The sequence below is a fragment of the Phyllostomus discolor genome, chromosome 2, assembly GCF_004126475.2.
Source record: "Phyllostomus discolor isolate MPI-MPIP mPhyDis1 chromosome 2, mPhyDis1.pri.v3, whole genome shotgun sequence".
Taxonomy (NCBI): Eukaryota; Metazoa; Chordata; class Mammalia; order Chiroptera; family Phyllostomidae; genus Phyllostomus; species Phyllostomus discolor.
The window spans coordinates 75,299,077-75,325,689 of NC_040904.2; the positions used below are offsets into that span (position 1 = coordinate 75,299,077).

At 33.0% G+C, this 26,613-nt stretch overlaps 1 protein-coding gene across 2 annotated transcripts in view; it reads left to right on the plus strand.

Moving 5' to 3' along the window:
* Positions 1–26,613, plus strand: part of EPHA3 (EPH receptor A3) — a 341,621-nt gene that overhangs the window by 286,061 nt on the left and 28,947 nt on the right. For both annotated transcript variants that reach the window (XM_028504495.2, XM_036017958.1), the window contains exons 12-13: positions 11,769–11,830; positions 15,562–15,771. In XM_028504495.2, coding sequence (XP_028360296.1) covers positions 11,769–11,830; positions 15,562–15,771 — 272 coding nt within the window. The remainder of the gene's footprint in view (positions 1–11,768; positions 11,831–15,561; positions 15,772–26,613) is intronic.

Here is a 26,613-nt window from a genome sequence, read left to right on the forward strand (position 1 = left end):
TTCTAGACAAAAATGTGTTTCTACTTTTTATCATTGCATCTGACTTATTATTTTATATATTGAATTATTTTCCATAACATTGTCAATCATAACAGGACATCCCTCAAGCTTTAAAAACTTTCTGTGGGTAATTAACAAACTTTAAGAACTAAAACAAAATGTAAACTCTCATAGAAGCCAAGACCTGTGTTATTTGATAATTAGTGATTAAAACAGAACCTGGATCAATTATAGGTTCTTAACTTACCAATGTTCAGGAATAAAAGACTGATTGAATGAGTGAGTGAGTGAATGAATGAATAAGAAATAAATAAGAGAACATTGCCTGCTACCAATAGGTCTTTCTTCAGTGTTGGCTCATGTACTGAATGCATGTTTCAAAGTGGAATTGTATAACTGCTTAGGCACTCAGGGAACAATGGAGGAAATGACTACATTTTAACAGGGGCAGAATTTTCACCTAATTCTCCAATACCTACAACTAAGAAAATGTAAGATGCACATAACTATCAAAGTAAATATTAGGTTTACATTGAAACTTACTGATAGCCTCTCATATAGTACTAAGTGTGAGCTGATGGTTTTTTGCCTCCAGTGTTAAGAATTTTTGAAGAAAGGTTGTTATATTTTACTAGTTGCTTCTTATAATTCATTTACTGAGTGATAAGCAACATTACACTATAATATTTTTGGCAGGTTTTATTGAGATATAAAAATAAAATAATCAAATATAAATTATGGTCACTTAGCAAAGAAATCCATAAATCAATCCTCAAACAAAATGAAGGGAACAAATGCATTGAGAAAAATATTAAATATTGTTGGTAATATGCATTTAATGACTTTTCAAGTCTGATTCTGTAACTTTAATATGAATTACAACTGCCTTATTCTTAGATTGAAAATTCTAAGTTTGATCTATCTCCTTGGTCAAATAGGCATGTAAGAAGTTGCCAAATCTGACTGTATAACTCCCAGTCATCTCATAGTACAGGTATTAATAGGCCGTGCGTTATATTTTGAGCTTCTTCAGTGGCATATTTAAAAGTTTTAAGTCTAGCACTCTGAAACACCTGAGAGAAGATGGAAATGCCTTAGAATAAAATTAATATGTTGCATTTAACATGAAAATAAGACAGTTTTGTTACCAGAAGAAATTATTAAATCCACTTCTATTATTTTCTTTGTCTCTTGAGATTATACAATGGCTAAAGCAGCCTGCCTTCAAAGTCCATACACACTCATATACATATATACACAGAACTAAGGTGATACAGAGCTTATGATTTAATAAGAAAAATTGTATTTAAAGAAAAAATATAATTGGTGTTTGGATTAATAATGAGAGGATGAAAATTCAAATCCTGACTCAACCACACTGGTGACAAGACCTCTGGTCAATCAGACCACTCACAGAGACTCACTTTCTTCACTTGCAATATGGAAATAGCAGTGCTATTTTACTATTTCCAGATACTTTAAGATCAAATAAGATTACATAGACATACCTTATTATGTGGAATAAAGCTATGAGCATCTAAATTACCACTTCTGCTGAGTTTAAGATTTTCACCAGTTCATCTGAAGTACAGAAGGAAATGCTTGAAAACAATTCTTTTTTTGCTCAAAGATAATTCTTTTTATTATTGCTAATAAATATGTTCTTTGATATATGAAGTCTATTATAATATAGTATTTGCAACTCATTTAGAGGAAGCCCTTTATTCGATTATAATATTTTCATTTATTTAAATTGAGCCATAAACAATGTTAATGGTACATTTTGAGCCTGTTGCTCTTAAACAAGAGAAGGTGAGAGAGTCTCTGATCTCAAAGTAGTAGAAATCTGAAGGCACAGTCTCTGCTTAGAGCTTGGCACTAACATGTGTTATCAATTTTAGTTGAAGTTCAAAAAGATGGAACTTTTCTAAAGCAAATGTTTGATATTTCTGCCATCACACCATTAGTCAAACAATGTTCAGGCTCCAAAAAGACCTCCATTGGCCACTTTTCACTTAGTTAAATAGAATGAATTATATTAGACATGACTGTTGTGTTTTTATTGTTATTTGGGGAGGGATTATTTACTGAATTTTTTTTAAAAATAATATGCAACTTAACTATGAACTCGCATTATTAAGGAATGTCATAAGCAGAATATTAAAATGATGTCTTATAATTAAACATTTCTATATTTGTGCAAACATCCACTTTACACATGCAAAAACAAACTTAGTTATTTGTTCCCACCTTTCTATCTTCACCATTATGACAAAGAAACATTATTGGAATAACATGTAATTCTTTAGTGACAATGCCAAATTCTGGCTATTTTCTGTTTGCTTCTCTTCAAAAGTTTTCTTCAGCACTTATCTCAAGGATACTATACTCCATGTCATATTCTTTTTTAAAACAATTTGAACATTTTATTAATTTATTTCTATTTTTTAACATTTTTATTGTTATTCTATTAAGTTGTCCCAGTTTTTTTCCTCTTTTCCCTTCTCTGTCCATCCCACCTCCTGCTCCAGCAGTCAATTCTCACACTGCTGTCCATGTCCACGGTCATTTATACAGGTTCTTTGACTAGTCCCTTCCCCTTCCTTCCACCAGTTTCCTCCTTCCACCTTCCCACTGGTCACTGTAAGTCTGTTCCATGTTTCCATGTCTGTGGTTCTATTTTGTTCATTTGTTTATTTTGTTCATTAGATTACTTTTATAGGTGAGATCATATGGTATTTGCCTTTCACCAACTGGCTTATTTCACTTAGAATAATATCCTCCAGTTCCAGCCACGCTGTTGCAAAATGTAGGGGTCCCTTCTTTTTTTCTGCTGTGTAGTATTCCGTTGTATATATGTACCACAGTTTTTTGATCCACTCACTTACTGATTGGCACTTAGGCTGTTTCCAGAACTTGGCTTCTGTATATAGTGCTGCTATCAATGCAATCCCTATTAAAATACTAATGGCATATTCCACAGTTCTAAAACAAATATTTCAAAAATGTATATGGAACCAAAAAAGACTATGGATATCCTCAGAAATCTTGAGAAAGAAGAATAAAGATAGGAGGGATCACAATACCTGATATGGAACTATACTACAAGGCCACTGCAATCAAAATAGTCTAATACTGGCATAGAAGCAGACATGTAGATCAATGGAATAGAATAGAGAGCCCAGAAATAAACCCATGCCTTTATGGTCAGTTAATTATTGACAAAGGGGAAAGAGCATACAATGGAACAAAATTAACCTCCTTAATAAGTGGTGTTGGAAGAACTGGACTGGTCCATGCAAAACAAATGAAACTCAACCACCAATTTACACCATATATGAGAATAAAGTCAAAATGGAAAAAAAGCCTTAATATAAATCATGACACCATGAAAGCCCTAGAGTAAATCATAGGCAGGAAAATTTCGGATATCCCATGTAGAAATAATTTTGCCAATATATCTCCTAGGGCAAGGGAAATAAAGATTTAAAAAGAAAAATAAATAAATAAACTATTCTAACAGTTCAGCCAGATTTATTCATCAGGGGGTGATAAGAACAAAAAGATGCCTCAGGCATTTAGTATTAGGAAATTAAGGTTCCTGTAAGGTGGTTATCTTCCTCTCCCAGTCCAACTACTAACTTTATTATTTGTGAATAAAATACCAAATAAAAGACTAATCTCAAGATAAGGCAAAAATGAAAAATAAACAATATATAAACAAATGGGACTACATCAAATTAAAAAGTAGCTAAAGAAACCATCATCACACTAAAAACAGAATGACTATAGGGGAGAACATATTTGCTACTGATACTTTGGACAAGTTATGACCTCCAAAATATATGAAGAATTCATACAACTCAATAGCAGGATGGCAAACAATGAAGTTAAAAAATGGGCAAAGGGCTCACTTCTGGTCAAGATGGAGGTATAGTTACACATACTTTGCCTCCTTGCATAACCACAAGAAGAATACAATTAACCTCAAACAAAAAACATGCAGCACTGCCACAATATTGAACTATATGGAAGTCTGACAACCAAAGATTTAAAGAATACATATTCAGCCAGAAGGGTTGGAGGGGTGAAGTTGTGGGGCCAGGGTGGGGAGAGAACATGCAGCGTAGCACGAAGAGGCAGCAAGGAGGCAAAATTGTGTTCCTACATTCACTTGTGGTGGATTAATTTGGGTAGAGATATTTATTTTTTGGGTGGCAAGCCCAGCCCCAGACCAGATGACAAAACTCAGGATTCCAGCACCAGAAAGATTAAGCCTCATAACTTCTGGCTGTAAAAACCCATGGGGGTTGGGGCAGTGGTAGAAGCTGCTGGTTTCTCAGGAGAGTCCATTTAAAGGGCCCATACAGACTTAGAATATATGAAAACCCACCCACTCTGGGAAAGACCACCAGGGCAATCACTAGGAGAATGATAGGCACATATGGGAACTGGGTAAAATGACTGGAAATGGGCAAGTGTTGGGCAAACCTCCAGAATCCAGGCAGTATCACTGGCCCCTCTCTGACCCCTTTCCCCACACAGATACACAAAGTGGTGAAATATGTTGCCCTGCCCTGGTGAATACATAAGGCTCCCCACCATACAACTTAACAGTTATGCTAAGACTTGGAGAAATAGCAGCTCTACCTAATACACAGACACAAACACAGGGAGACTGCCAAATTGAGGTGACAAAGAAGTATGGCCCAAAGGAAATAACAGAACAAAACCCCAGAAAAACAATGGAAATAGCCAGCCTATCAGATGTTCAGAAACTGATGATCTGGGTGCTCAGAGAATTCATTGAGTATGGCCAAAACATGAGGGGAGTAATGAAGATTACACTAAGTGAAATAAAAGAAAGTCCACAGGGAACCAACAGTGAAGGGAAGGAAGCTGAGATTCACATCAACTATTTGGAACATAAACATTCAACCAGAACAGAAAGAAGAAACAAGGCTTTAAAAAAAAAAAAAAAAAAAAAAAACAGTAACAAGGAGAGTAAATGACTTTGGACATCTCCAAAGGTGCCAACACCCAAATCATAGTGATGCCAGAAGAAGAGCAAGAAATTGAAAATTTATTTGGAAAAATAATGAAGGAAAACTTCCTAATTTGGCAAAGGAAATAGACATGCAAGTCCAGGAAGCACAGAGAGTCCCAAACAAGTTGGACCCAAAGAGGTCCACACCAAGGCACATCATAATTAAAATGCCACAGGTTAAATATAGAGAGAGAATCTTGAAAAGTAGAGAGTTACCTACAAAGTAGTTCCCGTAAGACTCAGCTGATTTCTCAAAAGAAACTTTTCAGGCAAAAAGTATTCAAAGTGATGAAAAGCAAGAACCTATACCATCAATATTACTCTATCCAGCGAAATTATTATTTAGAATGGAAGGTCAGATAAATTACTTCGCAGACAATAAAAAGCTAAAGGAATTACTCATCACTAAGCCCTTATTACATGAAATGTTAAAGGGACTTACCTAAGAAAAAGAAGATCAAAACTATGAATATTAAAATGACAACAAACTCACAACTATTTGCAACTGAACCTAAAAAACAAAAACAAACAAATAAACAAGCAGAACAGAAATAGAATCACAGATAGGGAGATCATTTGGAGGGTAATCAGCTGGATGGAAGAAGAGGGAGAATGGGGAAAAAGTACAGGGATTCAGAAACATAATTAATAGGTACAAAATAGACAGGAAGATGTTATGAATAGAATAGGAAATGGAGAAGCCAAAGAACTTACATGCATGGTCCATGGACATGAACTAAGGGAGGGGATTGCTGGAGGGAAGGGGAATACCAGGCAGAGGAGGACAAGGGGAGAAAAATTGGGATAACTGTAATAGCATAATCAAAAAATATACTTATAAAATGAAATAAAATGAAATAAAAATGGACAAAGGACCTGAACTGACACCACTCCAAGATGGACATTCAAGTGGCCCACAGACATATGAAAAGATGTTCAACATCACTAGCCATCAAAGAACTGCAAACTAAAGCTACAATGAGATATTACCTCATTCCTGTCAAAATGGCTATCATTAATAAATCAACAACAAATAAGTGCAGGTGAGGATGAGGAGAATAGGGAATCCATGTCATATCCTTAATAGATAATATATACTTCTTTTATTAGTAATTTATAGAAATAGTTTGTTAGAATAATCAATTTTGGAAACTCTGAACACAACTTATATCATGCATTTTCAGGGCTTGTAATTTGATAAATCAGTTAAGACTATTTCCATGTATGTGTCCATATCAGCAAAACTAAGAAAAATCTGTACTTAATAAATGAGAAAAAATAAGGCAGAAAATGCTATTTTTACAGCCTGAAGAACTTTCCTTATTTCTTTAACACCATCCAGGTATATCTCATTGTTGAGTTGTCCCCGCATGAATTACAAAAGAATGTGTTGCATACTCCCCTTAATCATTTAGATAAGTAGAGTTTTTGATAGTTTTGAAAGATCAGATTCAACCTAAAACTTTGTCAGAGTATGATTTGCATGTGCCCAAGGACTGACCTTAAAAAGTGCTAGTTTAAACATATAACAACTATCCTAAAATGAAGGAGAAATATAGTTACAACTTGTATAATAACTGTCTTAGAAGTTCTGATCTTTTACACAAACTTTGGCAGAAAGGAAAAATAGAAACATCCTTAACTCATGAGGCTAGAGACAATGTTGATACCAACCCACATAAGAATATTATCAAAAGGAAAACAATGGATCAGTGTTAACACATGAACACAAGTTCAATAACACCAGAGTTATTATAAAGCCATATTTAGCAATGTATCAAAAAAGATACTGTATCATGCCCAAGTATGGATTATTCTAAGAATGCAAAGTTGGTTCGATATTTAGCATTCAAGAAAGTCACAGCATTAATAGATAGAAAAGAAAAGGTCAACCTCAATAAACACAGAAAATAAGCAAACATTTTTATTTAAAATATTTTCTTATTTTAAAGAAATATCACACCATATATAAAAAATATGTATGCTGATGAGTGTATGTAAACAACGCCCCCAAATCAAACAAACCTACAATCATCATATTCAATAGTGAAACATTAAAAGCATTTAAGAGTTGAAACAGAAGCCTGATATCATCACTTCAATTTATTGTTACTTCCTAAAGTATTAATTTTTACTATTATACATAAAAATAAATAAAAGATAGAAAGCTCGAAAAGATAAAAACTAAACTGTCCTTCAAAACTGGCCATATTATGATTAATATATTCATTAACTGTCACTGCACTTATTGAGCAAATCAGATCTAAATGGAATAACGGAAAGTAGAAATATCATTCCTGTCTTTAAAGTATTGAATTTGTTTCAGGTTAGCATAAATAAACTTAAAAAATTTAGTCAACTGAGTGCAAAACATTTGATGTGTAAACATTGGAAGTGTATGGTTGCTTAAAGAGGAGTCGGAAAAAGCACTTTTTAACATCATTTGGAAGACAGAAATTATCCTTAAGCAGTTTGAGGTGACAGACGTAAGATTATCAATTGTAAATAGTACTCTGCTAGGTGCTGAATACAGAACTACAGATAAAATGAAGTCGGTCCCTGGCCTCAGTAACTCAGAGACCAGTGGGTACAATAAGGATCATTCTTAACAAAAATAATGTCTTGATTAAAATAGAACTTTGAAAAGATTGTTCTGTATTTTACATTATTTAATGGAAAGCTAACCGGGAAATACTTTAATTCAGTGCAGCACAATATTTTTATCAGTCAGTTAGTTATAGTACCTGAAAATCTATAACCAAAACCTTTCTTTCTAATCAAAGATGATCCAAGACTTCCTTCCTGGAAATAGTGAGGCACATTTTTTCAATTTTCTTCAATTTCTTTTTTCTTGCTTATGCTTTTCTGCTTCCACCCTGATTATGATTACATGATAATAACGAGTGTGTGTTGCTAAGGTCAAATATTTTGATTTTATAATAGATTGTGTTTAAGACTTTAAGAAATAAAACATGTATATGTAATCATAATTGTTAGTAGAAGTTAATAGTATTTCTTTTAGAAGTGAATTAAATTTCAAGATTTGTAATATTTCAGTATTGATAATTTTTGTTTTCATAAAAATATTTAAAGTAGCATTTATTTGGTAATTGCAATACAATTTCTAGATATTGCTGTATATCACATTAATTGTGCTCTTTTTTATAGAAAAGGTGGTTAGAAACATGTGATGAAATTGTACTGAACCTGGAGTTCTTATACACTTTGAATCACATTCGTCTGTTGTTTAACAATGGTTCAATGATCAGTAATATCTCTGAGCCACTAGGGATATTTGGGGAAATGAACTATTGTAACAAACTGACATGCTTCCATTAAGCTTTTAATGATAAAAATATGATTTTATCTAGACTCAAATAATTTTAAAAACAAAAGCAAAATTCTACTGCAAATCTTGTTTTTCTAATTTTTGATTAAATTTTATTTCAGCCAGTCATGCAGAAAAATTTCATGTATTCAGTATGTATTCTTAGATGTATTTTAGAATCTCTGAAGGCAGTAAATATATTGTAGGTACTTTTTTAACATTAGAAGATTTTTTTTAATTTTAAAAACATTGTATTGTTTATGCTATTATAGTTATGACAATTTTTCTTCTAAATCAAAATATGCATGAAAGAGTATGCAAAATTAAATAGAAATACATTGCATCATGTGAAGATGAGCTGGTATTTTATGATTTACAACTATATTTCACATATGTGAAAACGAGTTTTCTCCAGTATTACATCTCTTCCTTTAACCACATTCATCATAATCAAAATCACAAGGAAAACCAAGTAAAGAAACTGCTTTCCAAGGTAGAATATTTGTGATTCTGTTTACTCTTTGTCTGTACATTGGGTTTGCTGAATCTTTGAACTTAATGTAAAGCACATTTTTAGACTTGCCCTTTTAAACTGATGTGTTTATAAATACCTAAATTATAGAGCTAAATGCAGCCTGATCCTGTTTCTGAATGGTCATGAGACTTCGGCATAATTGGCTGGTTTGATTTTTCAGCTACTTTTGTTTCCCTTGCCAAACATTTTACTAGACATGTTAACAAGAAATGAAGTGGTCATAGACTGGCATCCAGAGGAAGAGAGATAAGCAAGGGTTTGTGTAGCACTGAATACAAACATAATAATTGGCCACTGTAACTATGAGTTGCTGCATGAGACAGAATATCTGTGACTACATTCATGGTATGCACTGAATTTTGATAAATATTATTCTTCATAGAATTGTGTTAAAAAGGAACAAAGAAATTTATAGCTATTTATGGAGAACATGCACATGAATTTCATTTATTCATACACACATTCATTTACCATTCATCTCATTTCAGGTCAGATCTTTTGAATCAGTTTTTAGGCATTTAATTTTCCATTTCAGGAGAGAGATTTCCAGGGAAATGTTAAAACTTCTCTTTTTTCTTTAATATTTTCAAATCAACCCCTGGCTGGCATAGCTCAGTGGATTGAGTGCGGGCTGCGAACCAAAGTGTCACAGGTTCGATTCCTAGTCAGGGTACATGCCTGGGTTGCAGGCCATGACCCCCAGCAACCGCACATTGATGTTTCTCTCACTCTCTTTCTCCCTCCCTTCCCTCTCTAAAAATAAATAAATAAAATCTTTAAAAAAATATTTTCAAATCAAAGCTCAATTAGAATGTTGAAGAAGCAAATTCTTGAGGCTCAAGGTTTTTCTAAAATGAAGTTTCAGGCATTACATATAATGTATTACTCTATATAACTAAATCACTCTGATAATGGAAAAGAGATTGGGATATCAATAGATTGCTATGCATATTACAATTATCAGAGAAATTTTATAAAATTTAAACATTTTTGTCACCTCTTAATAAATAAGATATACAACTTGGTATACATTCAAGTACTAAATGTATGAATTTTAACATCCACAGTATTAATGCATAATTCACAAAAGAGTATGAATTAAGAGTTTTTACCTATGAAAGGAAAAAAATCAAAGAAAGCTACTTCCTATCATCAGAATGACAAACTAAACTGCATGATATAGAAGGATCTTATGAGGAAAAAATATATGTACTCATAAATTAGGTATGCATAGATATTTGCAAAAAAACTATTATTTGCTCAAGGTCTTACATCAGTACTCAGTCAAGTCTTAACTCAGGTTTTCTACACATGGAGGAGTTCTTTTCCTTCTTTTTGTAACATGATGTTTTACAGTTAAAACAATATTATAGCAACAATAAGAAAAAAGAATGACAGTGTGGTAATATATGTAGGCTTTGAAACAAAAGACAACTGTTTTGGGTATCCACTGCTAATTGTGTGACCTCCTCAGCAAGTTTCCCAAATTCATGATGTTTTTAGTGGAGGAAACAGTAAAATGAGAATAATACATATTACTAATGCATAGGATGATGTGAAAATAAAGTGATGTTAAGTATGTCAAGTACTAATGTAATGTTACATGATTCTAAAAATAGAAAAATTACAAGTGTTTCCTATACATCAAAAATATCAATTTTTCATATATTTTTCTATTTAAAATGTTTGTTTTGTATTACTTATTTTCATAGTTGTGATCATAATGCTTGTAGAATTATGTGTTTTCAGCTCTGGTTCATGTAAAATTATTATGTAACAATTGTTTAAAGTGAAATAGTCTTCAGTCATTTTAATTCAGAATAACTATAGAATTGAAACTCAAAATTGACTAAATCATTACCTATAGTTAAACATTTATTCTATTTGTAGATCTTTATATCAGCATATTTAATGCTTATGTGTCTAATGCATTTTCATACATTATATATTTCTTTCAGGATGAACTTCCAAAAGTAACAGCACAATACATTCAGATTGCAATTTTTTAGCTTTATAACTTGTTAACTGTGTGCTGTTAGGTTTTTTTGTTATCCTCTGTATATCTTATTTTTCTTACGTGTAAAATGGGAATGAGAAATAAATTAGGACATATAAAATAATTAAACCACTATCTTATATGTAATAATTACTATCTAAACATATATAAATGCTTGTTAAAAGATTTAATGGTATTTAAGTCCACATATTTCAAAAATGGTTATTATAAGTTATTGCCAACAGCAATTATAATTTTATTTACCTTTTAAACATAGCATGGATTTTATCATTTTAATGCATTAAGTGGATACAGATAAAAAGATTAACATCATTAGTCTTAATTGTTCTGTACAATTCACATGCTGAATCCATGAAGGAAGGATTTTGAATTACTTGTTTTTGGCTAACCAGCGCTAGAGAATACTTAGCATATAGCTGTGTAAATACCTTTAGAATGTGTAAATGATTGTGGAATTATTGGTTGTATCTTGAGCTTGAAGACAGAAATACTTGGTTTTGTATATGAGTTCAGGTGCAATTAAAATGAAGAAAAGGCCAAATTTTGTGTTCATGAAAAGCCATGCCAAATGAGCCAATTTAGATGTCATAGGTTATGGACTCTTATGCTGAAAGAAAAACCCTTCCATTTATAAAAGAAAATTATTTTCTATTGAAAGTTAGTTTTTTTAATTGCAACTTTGAAAAATGTTTTAATTTTTTAACTCCTCAGGCATATCAAAGTGTATTATATGTTCACTGCATATATAATTGCTCAGGTGTATCAAAGTACATTATATATGTTTATTGAATACTTGTTGAGTTCTTCTGATGATTATGTATTTAATTTACCATATACCTAGGTAAACCAGTCATGATTGTCACAGAATACATGGAGAATGGTTCCTTGGACAGTTTTTTACGTGTAAGTAGAAGGTTTTTATATACATTCACATAGATCTCATATTTCTCCCTATTTACTATGCACACACATACATAATATGGAATGAATTACTGAAAATATTGGAGACAACCTCTGATATTTTGCCAAACAATTAGATAATCAAAGTTCAAGATAGAACTGAAATTTGCTGAGGCTAAGTAACAAGAGGAAGACTATAAATTGGAATCTTTATCTTGAAGCATCCAAATGTTAATGGTTTATATTCTTTAAACAAAAGTGTTCAGTCTTCTTTGGCCTTTTCATATTGCCAAGATTCACATCAGTTAAAATAACAATGAAAAGTAATCCTGAAGTAAGACAGATAACATTGATGTAAGAAATACTCCCTTTATTTAAAGTAACCTGAGAGTGCTACATGATAAAAGGCCATTTATCTCTCACATAGTGCCATCCACTCAAAAAATAATCTCGTATTATAATGCTAAAGTATCCACAATTTAGAGATGTCATTTTGGAACAAATATGTTAAAAAATACAAAAATTTTGCACTGTTAATCACTAGCCACTGCAAGGAATAAAGACAGACATAGACCCTATCCTCCATGTGCTTTCAGCACTGTATAGAGATGATAGATAGGTAGATAGATGATAGATAGATAGAAAGATAGATAGATAGATAGACAGACAGACAGTACAATTCATTATCATGGAGGAAATTTCTAAATTTTGTATGAATGAGAAATTATTAATTTTAATATTTGTGAACCAAATATAAATTTTCTTAGAAATTATTTTCCTAAACATATTTCAAAAACATTTTTTCAAGTTAGTTAATTAAATCATAATAATATTCTTTATTTTTAAGTATATTTTATTGATTTGCTCTTATAGTTGTCCCATTTTTTCTCCCCTCTTTTCCCCTCCTCCCTGCACCCCCATCCTTCCAGCACCCACTCCCCTTAGTTCATGTCTATGGGTCATACATATAATTCTTTGGCTTCTCCATTTCCTATACTACTCTTAACCACCCCCTTGTCTATTTTGTACCTACCAATTATGCTTCTTATTGTACCTTTTCCTGTACCATCCCCCCATTCTGGTCCCTTCCCCTCCCCTCTGGTAACCCTCCATGTGATCTCCATTTCTGTGATTGTTTTCCTGTTCTAGTTGTCTGCTTAGTTTGATTTTGCTTTTGTTTTTAAGGCTCAGTTGTTGTTAGTTATGAGTTTGTTGTCATTTTACTGTTCATAGTTTTGATCTTCTTTTTCTTACATAAGTTCCTTTAACATTTCATATAATAAGGGCTTGGGGATGATGAACTCTTTTAACTTGACCTTATCTGGGAAGCTCTTTATCTCCCCTTCTATTCTAAATGATAGCTTTGCTGGATAGAATAATCTTGGATGTAGGTGCTTACCTTTCATGACTTAGAATACTTCTTTCCAGTCCCTTCTTGCTGATAAGATTTCTTTTGAAAAATCAGCTGATAGTTTTATGGGAGCTCCTTTGTAGATGTCTTTCTGCTTTTCTCTTGCTGCTTTTCACATTCTCCCCTTATCATTAATCTTGGGTAATTTAATTGTGATGTGTCTTGGTGTGTTCCTCCTTGGGTCCAATTTCTTTGGGATTCTCTGAGCTTCCTGGACTTCCTGGAAGTCCATTTCCTTCACCAGATTGGGGAAATTTTCTTTTATTATTTTTTCAAATGAGTTTTCAATTTCTGGCTTTTTCTCTTCTCCTTCTGGCACCCCTATGATTTGGATGTTGGAACATTTAAAGTTGTACCAGAGGTTCCTAAGCCTCTTAATTCTTATTTCTTAATTCTGTTCTAGTTGAATGTTTATCTCTTCCTTCTGTTCCAAATCATTGATTTCCGTCCCAGTTTCCTTCCTTCACTGTTGGTTCCCTGTACATTTTCCTTCATTTCACTTTGGATAGCGTTCACTTCTTCCTCTATTTTGTGACTGTACTCAATCATTTCTGTGAGCAACCTAATTACCAGTATGTTCAACTCCACATCTAATAGGTTGGCTATCTCCTTGTCTCTTAGATTTTTCTTGAGGTTTGCGCTGTTCTTTCATTTGGGGCATATTTTTTTGTCTTGGCGCCTATTACATTGTAAGAGGCAGTGCCTTAAGTATTTGCCAGGGTGGGGCTACTCACTTTGCTGTGTTGTGGCACTGTCTGTGGGGGAGAGGTTCAAGAGGAAACAATTCCTCTTGCTCAGTTCTCTCCCCACTTTCCATCACTTCCCCAAGTGGATCGGGCCCTTCTAGTGCTGATTCCCATGTGGGTGGGTTTACATATGTTCTAGAACTCCATGCGTCTCTCCAACAAACTCTTCTGTGAGGCTGTGAGTTTCTCCCACCACCACAACCCCCACATGATTTTACAGCCAGAGGTTTTGAGACTTGAGTTTCCTGTACTAGAACCCTGTGTTACATGGTCTGTCTCAGTCCCCAGTTGTTCCTCCCTATTTTTTCTGCACACAAATGTGGAACTACAGGTCTGCCAGCCATCACTTTGCCATGCATCCTCTCTTCCCTGGCTGCCTGTCTCTGTCTCTCCTACCAGTCTGGATGAATGTTTCCTCTTTAACTCCTTGGTTGTCAGACTTCTATACAGTTTGATTTTCTGGCAGTTCTGGTTGTTTTTGCTTTTAAATTTGTTGTTGTCCTTCTTTTCACTATGTGAGGAAACAAAGCATATTTACCTATGCATCCATCTTGGCCAGAAGTTCTTAAATCAAAATAATATTCTTATAATATATTATTGTGGGAACTGGGTTTGAGTGCAGTGGGGTGGGGCAGGGGAGAGTGATGGGGAAAAGATGGGACAACTATAATTGAACAACAGTAATAAAAACTTAAAACTTAAAAAAATAAAATATTGTTCATGTATATATAACTAAACATGAAATTTTATATGTATGTAAATATGTGTGTTTGTATGTATGTATCTATTTATCTATTTCTCCATTTACCCATCATCTAAAACATGTATTTCTACTTTAATCCAAAAAAACTGGAGGCTATTCTAAATCCAGAGCTCCAACTTTATGTCGTATTTCTTTCTGTTTTATAATCTACAATTAAATGTCAGGTAGAAAATATATTTCAGTAAATATTTTTTAAAGTTTAACATCCACCTTATTTGGAGAAATTAATGAAACATCCAAAAAACTGGAAAGAAAAATGAACACTTTTTTTAAGATTTTATTTATTTATTTTTAGAGAGGTAAGGGAGGGAGATAGAGAGAGAGAGAGAAACATCAATGTGTGGTTGCTGCGGGTTATGGCCTGCAACCCAGGCATGTACCCTGGCTGGGAATCGAACCTGCGACACTTTGGTTTGCAGCCCGCACTCAATCCACTGAGCTACACCAGCCAGGGCAAAAAATGAACACTTGAACAAATAAATAAAATCCTATAGCACAGGATTCATTTCATTTTGTTATTCTCGAGCTGAACATTCTGAGGAGTTAGTATGTCACATAAACAGGAAGATAGTTCATGTTTGAACTTGCAGTCAAATAATTAAGGTACTTCTTGTTACAGAGTGTTTAGTAATACAGCACTTAGGCTATTTTCTTTTAGCCTTATATCCATTTAGTCACATATCCTTTTGCACTGAAGTACTTAGAACTAAGATGTATAGTAAGTATTGTTACCATTCAGTATGTGAGATTTTAACCAAGATATATCTTTAAGAGATGCAACATATCTTAATTATACATTTGAAATACTTCTTAGAAACATGATGCCCAGTTTACAGTCATCCAGCTAGTGGGGATGCTTCGGGGGATAGCGTCTGGCATGAAGTACCTCTCGGATATGGGCTATGTTCACCGAGACCTCGCTGCTAGGAACATCTTAATCAACAGCAATTTGGTGTGTAAAGTTTCTGATTTTGGACTTTCACGTGTTCTAGAAGATGATCCAGAAGCTGCTTACACAACAAGAGTGAGTAACTTTTTTCCCATTTATCTTTGTTTTCAAATTTGTATAATATTGACTCGTAAATATGTAGAAATCATGTCCCACAATGCTTTGTCATTTATATCTTCCATCAAGGGAAGTTTATCCTTTAATGTTAAAATATTATTACTAAGATGGGAAAATAAAAGACCATTGTTCATGAGGACAGTGATGATTTTACTTCTGACTGCCCATGCATTGATTTAATGCTTCCCTCAAAGGGCAACAAGGTTCTCACATGCCTGACATCTTGGTATTTTTATATTTACCCTTTTTCCATCATGGCTGAGACATCTGTAAGTAGACTGTATAAATTCTCAGTACCCCTATCCAACTGTATATAATTTTAAATTGATAAGTTACATGTGTTAATATTATAAAAATTTCAAAACAAAGCAACAAAAAAGAGAAAAGTTATTCATAATGGTGACACCTGCAAAGAACATTTATGACTTTGTGAGTCAGTTCTCTCAGATTTTTCCTACACACCCATTTTTACACACACATGCTTGGATCCATAACCAGAAAGGGATTGTTCCCAGTGCCACTGTGTAGCCCATTTTCCTGTTCAGCCAATGTGCTTCGTAAACATAATTCATGATCAATAAATAAGTTATGTTTTTATGTTTAGTAGTTTGATATGTTCTATTTTCTAGTTGTACCATTTTTAACCAAACCTTAAAGAGTAGACAAACTATTATTATACCTATGTTTCAATATTTTATACAACTATGTATATAATTCATATGTATTCATAATTGTGAATCTGATAATTTACCAACAATATATTCTTAAAAGTAAATTTTCTGTGTCAGAGTCTGTGCTCTTTCAAAAGAATAAATAACTATACTCCTAGTAAAACTTGATTTTATCATTTTTTAGTATTTACTTATTAGATGTGAGCAATTATATTTAACTGTTTTAATTTGTGTCCTTTTGATTCCATATCATATTAACATATTCCATAAAAATAGTATTCTTCCTGGCATCATCCATGTTGTTACATCAACCGCTGTATCCAAAAATATGTCCAGTTTTAATAAAAAGTACTTCACTAAAAAAAGGCCTTTATTTGAAGTATTCAATGCTAGTAATTAAGCCAGGCTCTAAGCCTATGCCATATCCCATTTTTAAAGGAGAACACAGTTCTCAATACTAATCTCAATTTCTTATATACTCAAAGGAACACTTCCTGTTAGAGGGACTTGAAAGACTTGTAAAAACCTAGATCATCTGCTTCCTGAAGAATGTTGGGTTAATTCTCAAGTGTCATTTACACTTATTGTCACTTTCTCAGGACCAAGTAGAGAAAAGGTATTACTGTGTCAAAACTCCTCTTTAGTGTCTGTCAAGTCAAAGTGCAATCAGCTCTTTGCATTATGTTTCATTTTTTGATGATTCTTAAAAACCACATAAACCAAATGGGCTCATTCACTACCAATGAATAACTGTATAGAGTTCTTCAGGATTCACCCTTTCATTTTCTTGAAACTCCTCAAAATACCCATGGGGATCCTAGATCCCTTCTGAGAAGCTATAGTTTGCATCTGCATTTCTAGAATAATGTTGATACCTTAGTATTCCATTGTAAGTTTTGTTTGCTATAACAATTTTTGGTATGATAATTTTATAATTTACCATAAAATATGAGGTATGACTATAAGGTAGTAGGTAGGACTGCTCTTTTGTTTTTTAAACCAATACACTGAAACAGTTCAATGAGTATTGCTACACTAAGTTGTCTTTAAGAACCTTGCAGGAACAGTACTATTACACAAAATGTTTTGTGAGTTCCTCTTTTGAAATTATCTTTAAAACTGATTCTGAATGATACTATTACTCAGAAAAGTTTAAGTATATAACACTATATACAAGCTTGACTGAGATAAAAAAAAAAGACCCTCGTCTCAATAAGCTTATAGTTAATAAATAACAGAAATAGTACATTGTTGCACACTGGTCTGTTTTTTTTGTTTGTTTGTTTTAACCAGAACCAATTCTATCAAGTGCAGATATCCACATTGTTTATTTGATTTAGTGTGCTATGATAATTTCAAAAAAACAAGGTCACCATTTAAAAGTATGCCAAGGGCATTCTTTTTGGATAAACACATTCTGGTTAATGTGTTTTACCAATCATGTCATTTTAGTCACGCTTAACACATTTCACCAAGTGTCACTCCAATTAAGAAATTCGCATTTGGTGCCCCAGTGCATTAAATGTCTCATTGCTCCTCAGAAATGTACTGCCTGTGTGTGTTACCAGCCATTATGTTGACCTTGATTTTTGGTAACCCAATGAATAAGTGACATCCAGTGTCCTGGCCTCAACAGCCCAGGTCAGTTTCTGTAGACACATGCCTATGACTTCTTTTATGGAGTCATTTCATCTCTTACTTTCTCTTCCTCTTTTCCTGCTACCTTCCATTATTCCCAGCATCGTTGTTTTTTCTGAAGAGCCCAGCCTTCTGATGATGTTTTGTCATTTTTGCCTCCAATGATATTTCAGATTTAATCTGCTCTAAGATGCACTTGCTTTTAGGCTTTAGGTAGAGTGTAATAGCACTAAAGGATTATTAGAGGCATTGATTCAATGCCCTTGAATAAATGTGTGGTGTTTACTGCTCTCACATTTAGAACATTTCTGTAATATGCAGGCGGGGTAGAACAATAAAACAGAAATTACATAAATTAATTCTATATTTAAAAATTCTTAAACTGAAGAAATCATCTGAGGTGTTGAGAAAATGCTTGGCCTTAAACCTTAAGAGCAATTTATTCAATACCAGATTTTTCCAATGTTGCTTCTTGTGTATGACAAGTTTTCCTTCCTCATATCTTCAATAATATGCCTAAAAAATGGGGTCAGTTAAGATAATGATATACATTTTTTGTGTTTTCTCTTTTTCATGAAGGTATTGTATAAGAAATCAAAATTACTCCCTTCTAATCATTCCTCTTCATTTCTCACTATTTAGTTATGCAGAAATTCCAAACATTGGAAATTTCCATTATATGATATTATTATGCATCCTGTAATTTTCGTAAAATTTCACTGCACATTCACAGGTATTGAGAGTGAGAAAGTCTATCATCTTTCAGTTAGTATGGTTATGAAAATAGTTCAATCTTTGAGGGCTCCCTAAATGCTGTTGCGGGTGTCCAGAAATGCTTGAATGACACCATGAGAACTGCCGGTGTGGATATTTTATGTGAAATAAAAACACCTTAACAATTAAATGAATATTTTAGTAGTAATTAAATGATATAGACTCTGACCTGTTATATAGTATTATGTGATATCATATTTTGAAGACAAGCTTTGAAGCATAAGTGCAGCTGTAATACTAAAGGTTTTAAATCATTTTGGAAGCTCCAGGATTTTATTTGGGATGGATATGATTGGAGCATTTAGTCTGTAAATTTAAACCATCAAAGAATTTTTGTTGTTCAGAAAGCCAGGCAAACAAAAAATAAATTCCCTCTCTTTGGTTTCCCATTATGTAAATTTCAAAGTAGAGCTATGACATGTGTCATATTGTTTACACTGAACTACTAATTTACTTTATTTCATTCTATCAGAACCAAGGCATTAATGGTGAGAATTCTTTTCTATTGAATAATTTTTTTAATCTTCCCCCTTATGAAATTTCATTCTAAACAGGTTAGCATTTTTATGTGTGCATGAGTTTCTCTATGCATATGAACATCCTTAAATTCATATGTTGAAATAGATGGAATATAAAATGTTAATATGATAGTATTCAATATATTGTTTTATACAATACTAGAGAAAAATAAGAGAAAGTGTAGACTTTTATCTGACTTATGTGTTATGTTGTATAAAGCCAATTCAATTCTGAAGCCCCCACATTCATTTTAGGGACATAATTACCACATAAACTGATTTAGGGAATTTGAGAAAATCAAATGATTTATTCTTGACATTTTCTTTATTATTAGATATTTTATTTTTATTTTTTTCTGAAGATTCATGCACAGTGATTATCAATCATGTTTTTATATGGGATTGTTCTCCCTTTTGTCACATTCCTGTAGAGCCAATTAACACCTATTTAATTTTTTTAAAGATAAAGAAAGCAGAAGGTTATCACAGGCATTATGTGTTAAAGGGGAAAGAAACCTCATTTTACATTATAATTTATTTGATATTTTTTAGCTTTTTGATTCTACCAAGTTGATGCCTGAAATGTCAAGGTACACCTTTGCCTTACCTAATTTCATTTGCAAGATTTAAAATTAAAATATGTGGCCAAGGCAAGTGGTTACAAGCTAAGAGGTTAAATACTCCTGTTCAGAAAAACTCTATTCCAAGAAGATAAATAATAGAAAATATGAGCCTTTTCCTGTAGCAGCTCAAGGACTAAAAACTATGCATATAAAAAACTGGTGTAATACAGAAAGACAATTATTTTGATAAGTAATATATGTTATGTGTCACTTAGATATGAATAAAAAAGTAAGTAAATATCTAATCAGTGACCATCGTATACTAATGTATTTTAAGCTTTGAACCAAAGTGTCGACCGTGAATTTATTTCCTACTCTCAAGATTCATATGAATATGCCCTATGTAGCTTTACAAAGTAAAGCCACATGTTCAAAAATCAGAAAACTTTAGAAGATATAGTAATCTTAGTTATTAATGTTGCATCAAAATTTCCTGAGAGTTCTAGTACTTTTTGTTTCAGAGATAGGTAGCAGGAACATTAAATAATCTATCCAGATTTATATGGGGGAAATCAAACTGCAGTTTTGCAGTAGAACACGAGAATGAGGAGATTATGTATAAATACATTACATACAACCTCTACCAGGAACTATTTTCTCTAAAGTGCAACATTTCTTCACTCAACATATATTTGAGTGCCAACAATATACTAGACACTGTTTCTTTGCTTAATTACTAGAGTAAATCTAATACTTCTATTTCATTATTTTTATTACAAGTATATAGTAGTCCTGCTATATTTTTAATATATTTTATTATGTTATTACAGTTGCCCCAATTTTTGAAATATTTTTAAAGGTTTTATTTATTTATTTTTAGAGAGGGAAGGGAGGGAGAAAGAGAGAGAGAGAAACATCAATGTGCAGTTGCTGGGGGCCATGGCCTGCAACCCAGGCACGTGCTCTGACTGGGAATTGAACCTGCGATGCTTTGATTTGCAGCCTGCACTCAATCCACTGAGCTACACTAGCCAGGGCACAGTTGCCCCAATTTTTTCTGCCCTTTATTCTCCTCTTCCCTAACCCCTCTCACCAGCATTCCTCCCCCAGCCTTAGTTCATGCCCATGGGTCATGTACATATGTTCTTTAGCTTCTCCATTTCCTATACTATTCTTAACCTCTCCCTGTCTATTTTGTGCCTGCCTATTATTATTCTTATTCCCTGTACCTCCACCCTCCATTCTTCCCCTCCCCCTCCCCAGTGATAACCCTCCATGTGATCTCCATTTCTATGATTCTGTTCCTATTCTGGTTGTTTGTTTAATTTTTGTCTTGTTTTTTTTTAGGTTCACTTGTTGTTAGTTGTGAGTTTCTTATCATTTTACTGTTCATAGATTTTGATCTATTTTTTAGGTAAGTCCCTTTAACATTTCATATAATGAGGGCTATACTAAATAGATCTTTATGACTTATTTCTTAAAACATTGCTTCTTTGGAAAATTGTATTAAGTGCTAAAGACTCAGATATTCAAATGAATGTACGTAACCTTTTAAAATAATAAATTAGGAGTTGCTTGCATGTAAACAATAAAATTTAACATTTAAAACTATATTGATCTTTGAAAAAGAACTATGTTCATATTAGGACATATGTTTAGCCTTATCCCCAAATTCTTGCATCATTTTTGTTGAAAAAAGACATTATATATCAAATGACCTAATATTATATTTTATTATAAAATTAATAGGAATGTTATTTGTATTTCATTTCCTAGATAAACATAGTGTTACTTAGAATGCAGTGGGAAGAATTTTCTGTATTTTAAGAAATTCTTGAGCATTTCAAATAATGTTTGAAAAATCTCAAAATTTCAAGGGATGGGCTTTTGCTACCTAGGAGATCATTTTCTCTGATCTCTTGTGGCAATCAAACATCTGCTGAAACAATTCTCTCAATGGCTTTTAGATTTGAACTACTGGGGAGTAGAACAGATGCTTCCCCTGAGAGTCTTCTTGGATTGCCCTTCACCTTGTTGTCTACTGTTGTCTACAATGAGCGAAGTTTAGTCTCTGACAAAGAGATAGATGTTAAATCCTTGGGTCAAATGATTTATCTCTGTAGTTCTACTTCTAATCTGAGAAGCCAATATTGGCCTCCATGTTAAACACTCAATTACTTAGGGTTTACTAAGATAAACTCTCTAAAGTCCTTTGTCACTCTTAAGTATGACCTGACAGAGCTCACAGCGGGCAATGTGAACTATGGATCAGCAATGCATTTCCTAATTCAGCTAGGAGAGATTTGTATGTATAATGAGAGAAGAAATGGGGCAAATATGAGATATTATGCCTCGATGTCCAGAGATTTCAGCAATTACATTTTGTTTCTTTAGAAATCAAGACTTGAAGTCCCCAAACCCATAGTAAATGAGCTGACTTCATTTAAGTGCCTGTAAAATCCAGGCTTTCAGCCAACAATCTCATTTGAACTGTCTAAATTCATTAAGCTTAGAGAACTGAATTGCAGGATCTTTTCAGAAACAGATTTACTGTGTGATTCCTACTCTAACTAATGTTCATGGCCAGAGTGAACAAGGCTTGGACTACTTTAACTAATCCTGGACTGCAGTTTAGCAGTTATGTAACGCTGCTGTCCAGAAAATCCCTAATATCATTACTTGCACCATTTCATTCCTCTCCTTTAATTTTTTTGTTAAAATTCTGTAGAAGTAAATCCATATATGCCAACCAATACATATGCAGTTTAGTTCAAAGCTAGGATCATCTTTAAGATTCAAAAATAATTAAATTGAAAATCATTCTTGATATTCTTAGAGGTTTAGACAGAAATTAAAAGTTGTAAGAGCTAAGGTTTCTAAGTCAGCACATATGTTAGAGATAGATGAGATTGAACATAAAGGTGGGTTTTATGTTTCCCATGACCCTCAGTTTGTGAATGACAAGATATCTGCTGAGAGGCTAAGAAACTTGGCTAAAATTTAATAGTAGGATCAAAGCTGAGCTCCAAAAAACAAGACTTCTGACTAGTAGTAAACTTTGAAATCTAAATGGAACAAGTGAACATAAATCTCCCTGCACCCCAATTTACTGAGGTAAAAATTGATGAGACATCAGCACTGAGAGGAACTGGTTCTAAGTTCAACACTGCAAAAATGGGAATAAACATTAACTTCTGATGCTGTTAAGTTTGGATTGGAGATCCCTTTGCAATTGATTTTTAGATACGCTCTTTATGCTGTGATTCCAGGCTTACTTCAGGAAATTGGAGATGTCTCAAATGTATGAATATCTAGGAAGCTTACATGTATATATATATATATAAATACCTCATTTAAGATCTTTTTAAATATTGTAAAAAAGATTTATAAATAATTTTATAGTAACTGTTTGTGCTTTGTAATGTTCAGAATGCCTAGCAGCATTTAACCAACAAAAGTATAGATTGCCTACTAGTTGGGAGATGTAGCTCATTAACAACAGTTGCATTAGAATGGTTTTCCTGTGGCAAGAAAGAAGTATGCCAAATGATGACACCAGTAAGGCAGTGATTTGAATAGCATTTAAAATTTAAATGTGTCTCCCCTACCCCACAGATAAACTGGAAATGAAATTGCTAAACCTGAAAAAGAAAAAAAAAATACATGTAAAGCAATATGAACTTAAATTTCTTGGGGTGGAAGGTGGGGAAGAAAGATAAATTTTTATGGTCCAGACAGAAGCAGAAGTATGAATAAATTTTGCAATTCTCAATTCTATAATTGCTCAGCTTGAAGACAAAGAACCTTATCATAAAGTATATCTAAACTAGAAGCTGCATGGACCTCAGCTTCTTTTTCACCATATTTCATAACTACATTGGGCCCTTTACTCAGTGTTCCTTATGCTAATGGTATTTATGTTTTTTGGAGCTGTAGATAATGTTTCATCTTGGAGTAAACACTCATTTCTTTGTAAAATCTTTGGTTATCAATACCTTTATCTGATAAAGTAATTGTTGCTTAATTTTTAATTTTTATTAGCAATAAGAAGTTGCCCCCTTGATAAAAAAAGGAGTGAATGAAAAAAGAAAGGAAAAATTAAGTAAAACATTAAGAAAGGGAAGACTCTCAAAGGGATGCTGTTATATTTACCAAAACCCAAGTATCAGAAGATTAGCTCATATAAACTTAGCCATTACTTTTCTAGATTAGTACTGGAATAAAAATATCCATTGAAAGTGTGTGAATTATGAAGGAAATAAAGAAAAAAAGGTTAATTCTACTTTATCTACATGAAAACCCAGGTAAATTCTGGACTTCATTTTTATCTTGCTTTAAGATTTCATTTACTTGTTTTTAGAGAGGGGAAGGGAGGGAGAAAGAGAGGGAAAGAAACATGAATGTGTGGTTGCCTCCTGAATGCACCCTACTGGGGACCTGGCCTGCACCCCAGGCATGTGCCCTGCCTGGGAATTGAACCAGTGACCCTTTGATTCTCAGGCTGGCACTCAACCAATGAGCCACACCAGCCAGGGCTAGACTTCATTGGAATCATTTTCTATTGCATATCAAAGCTTGTCACACATTATGTGAAGCAGTAGTTCTCAAGAAGGGATGATTTTGCTCTACAGGAGATATTTGGCATTTTCTGGAGACTTTGTTTGGCTCTCACAATTGAGAGGATGCTAATGTAATTTACTGGGTAGAGGCCAAAGATGCTACTGAACATGCTAACATACACAAGCACTTCTCACAGCAAAGAATGTAGTCAAATGTTAACAGGGTGACTGTAGAGAGACCTCCTTTAAAGATATCTAATGTATATGTATAAGGAATATATAAAGAATGGGAATGGAGATCAATTGTCCCTCTCAGGTACTTTATAATTTCTCCTATTTGTACTGAACTGCAAGTTGCATGGGACAACATGAAATACATTGATATTTGTAAAACATGGAAAATCTAATCATCTGTCAACAAGCCTCTTAGAATGTTGGCTTTTGGAATATCACAAATGTAACACAATAAATAGTACACCTTTTACTCATGTTAAAGTTTATTTTCATTTGTTGTTAATCTAACACTTGAAATTCATAGTTCTCTACCCCCACCCATGCTATAAATTGTAAACATGGTTACTTTACTTTTGATATTTTGATTTTATTGTATTTAAATGACATTGGAGTAAACTCATAAATAAATGTCATGTATTTTTAGTCAGCATATGTCTCACTGCATAATTATTTTTATATTTTAAAATTTCACTTAGCTTTCTCTTACAATGGAATGGAGTGATATCTATGTGCCTAGATTAAGAATATTTATTAAATTACTGGTGGTGGTGTAAGTTGGTAGAGTACCTGTAACATTAATATTGAGACATTTGATGTAGGATGCATATTATTTATGAAGGCAAATAAAAATCTTTATAGCATTCTGCAAATTCTAAAATACTTAATTCATATGATACTCAGCAAGCTATTTTCATGATTTTATAGATGCTTTTAAAGATTGATCCTTGGTGATTCTTTTATTTACTACCCTTATGGAACTAACAGTGTTATTAAATAGTAGGATGAGAGGAAAGAGGACATCGGAAAATAATATGATTTTCTAAAGCTGTTATGATGCTATCTATATGTTACCTTATTCTTATTTAATATTTACATACATTCTGAAAAACTAGATTTAATTTATTTTTCTAAAAATAAAGTGTATATTTAAAAATGCTAAAAATTATCAAATGAATCAGTAAAATCTACTATTTTAGATCCATAACATAATCATATTCTTCCTCAGGCAAACTACATACTCCTCAAGGAAACAAGGTTTTGTAAACAAGCAAGCTAAAATGTGAGACTCCTGTTTTAAACTGTGGGAAATCAGAAATGAGGGGGGACAGGTAGTTACTCCTATGGACTTCCTGGTCAAGTAGGATAATTAATCAGTACATAGATCACAGAACATGGAGTAACCAACTTGGCTACAAGGTTCCCAAATATTCTACCAATGGATTCATATGACCAGGATGCTCAACTAAGAATTTTGCTAGTTACAAAAAGCAGGCAGGGAGAAAGCCTTCTTTTAAAAAAGCAGAATTGGGAGAAAGAGAATTCAAGTCAAATCAATGAGCACTGTTGAGTGCCTACTCTGCACATTTACCAAGATAATATCTAAAAAAGACAAGCGCCCTCTGCAGTGAGTGAGCACTGGCTCCTGTGGCTTTAATGCTAATCATTTCCAGCTTTATAAGCTATTCAGCTTTCAAATCCTTATGATTCCAAATTATAGTTTGGTCACACTAATTTTAATTATGACAATGGCTAGGATATGAGCTACTACTTGAATTCTTTTTACTATTGTTGAATATAGAGAATTTGAAACTATAATGCTGAATTAAAGAGTTTATGATAGCATATTTGTCATAACATATTCACCCTTCCTCAAACTCTATAATGATTTGCTCTGTTGGAATCTCTCCCTTAGCCTGATTTCAACTTAAGTGTGTATAATGATGGTTTAGGTTTCTCTCATTTAAAGCAGAAATGACTTGATATTACATTTTTTGCCAATCATAGGAAAATAAAAAAATTGTATAATATTCTTCTTAGTTTGATGTCTTTTTAGCAACAAGAG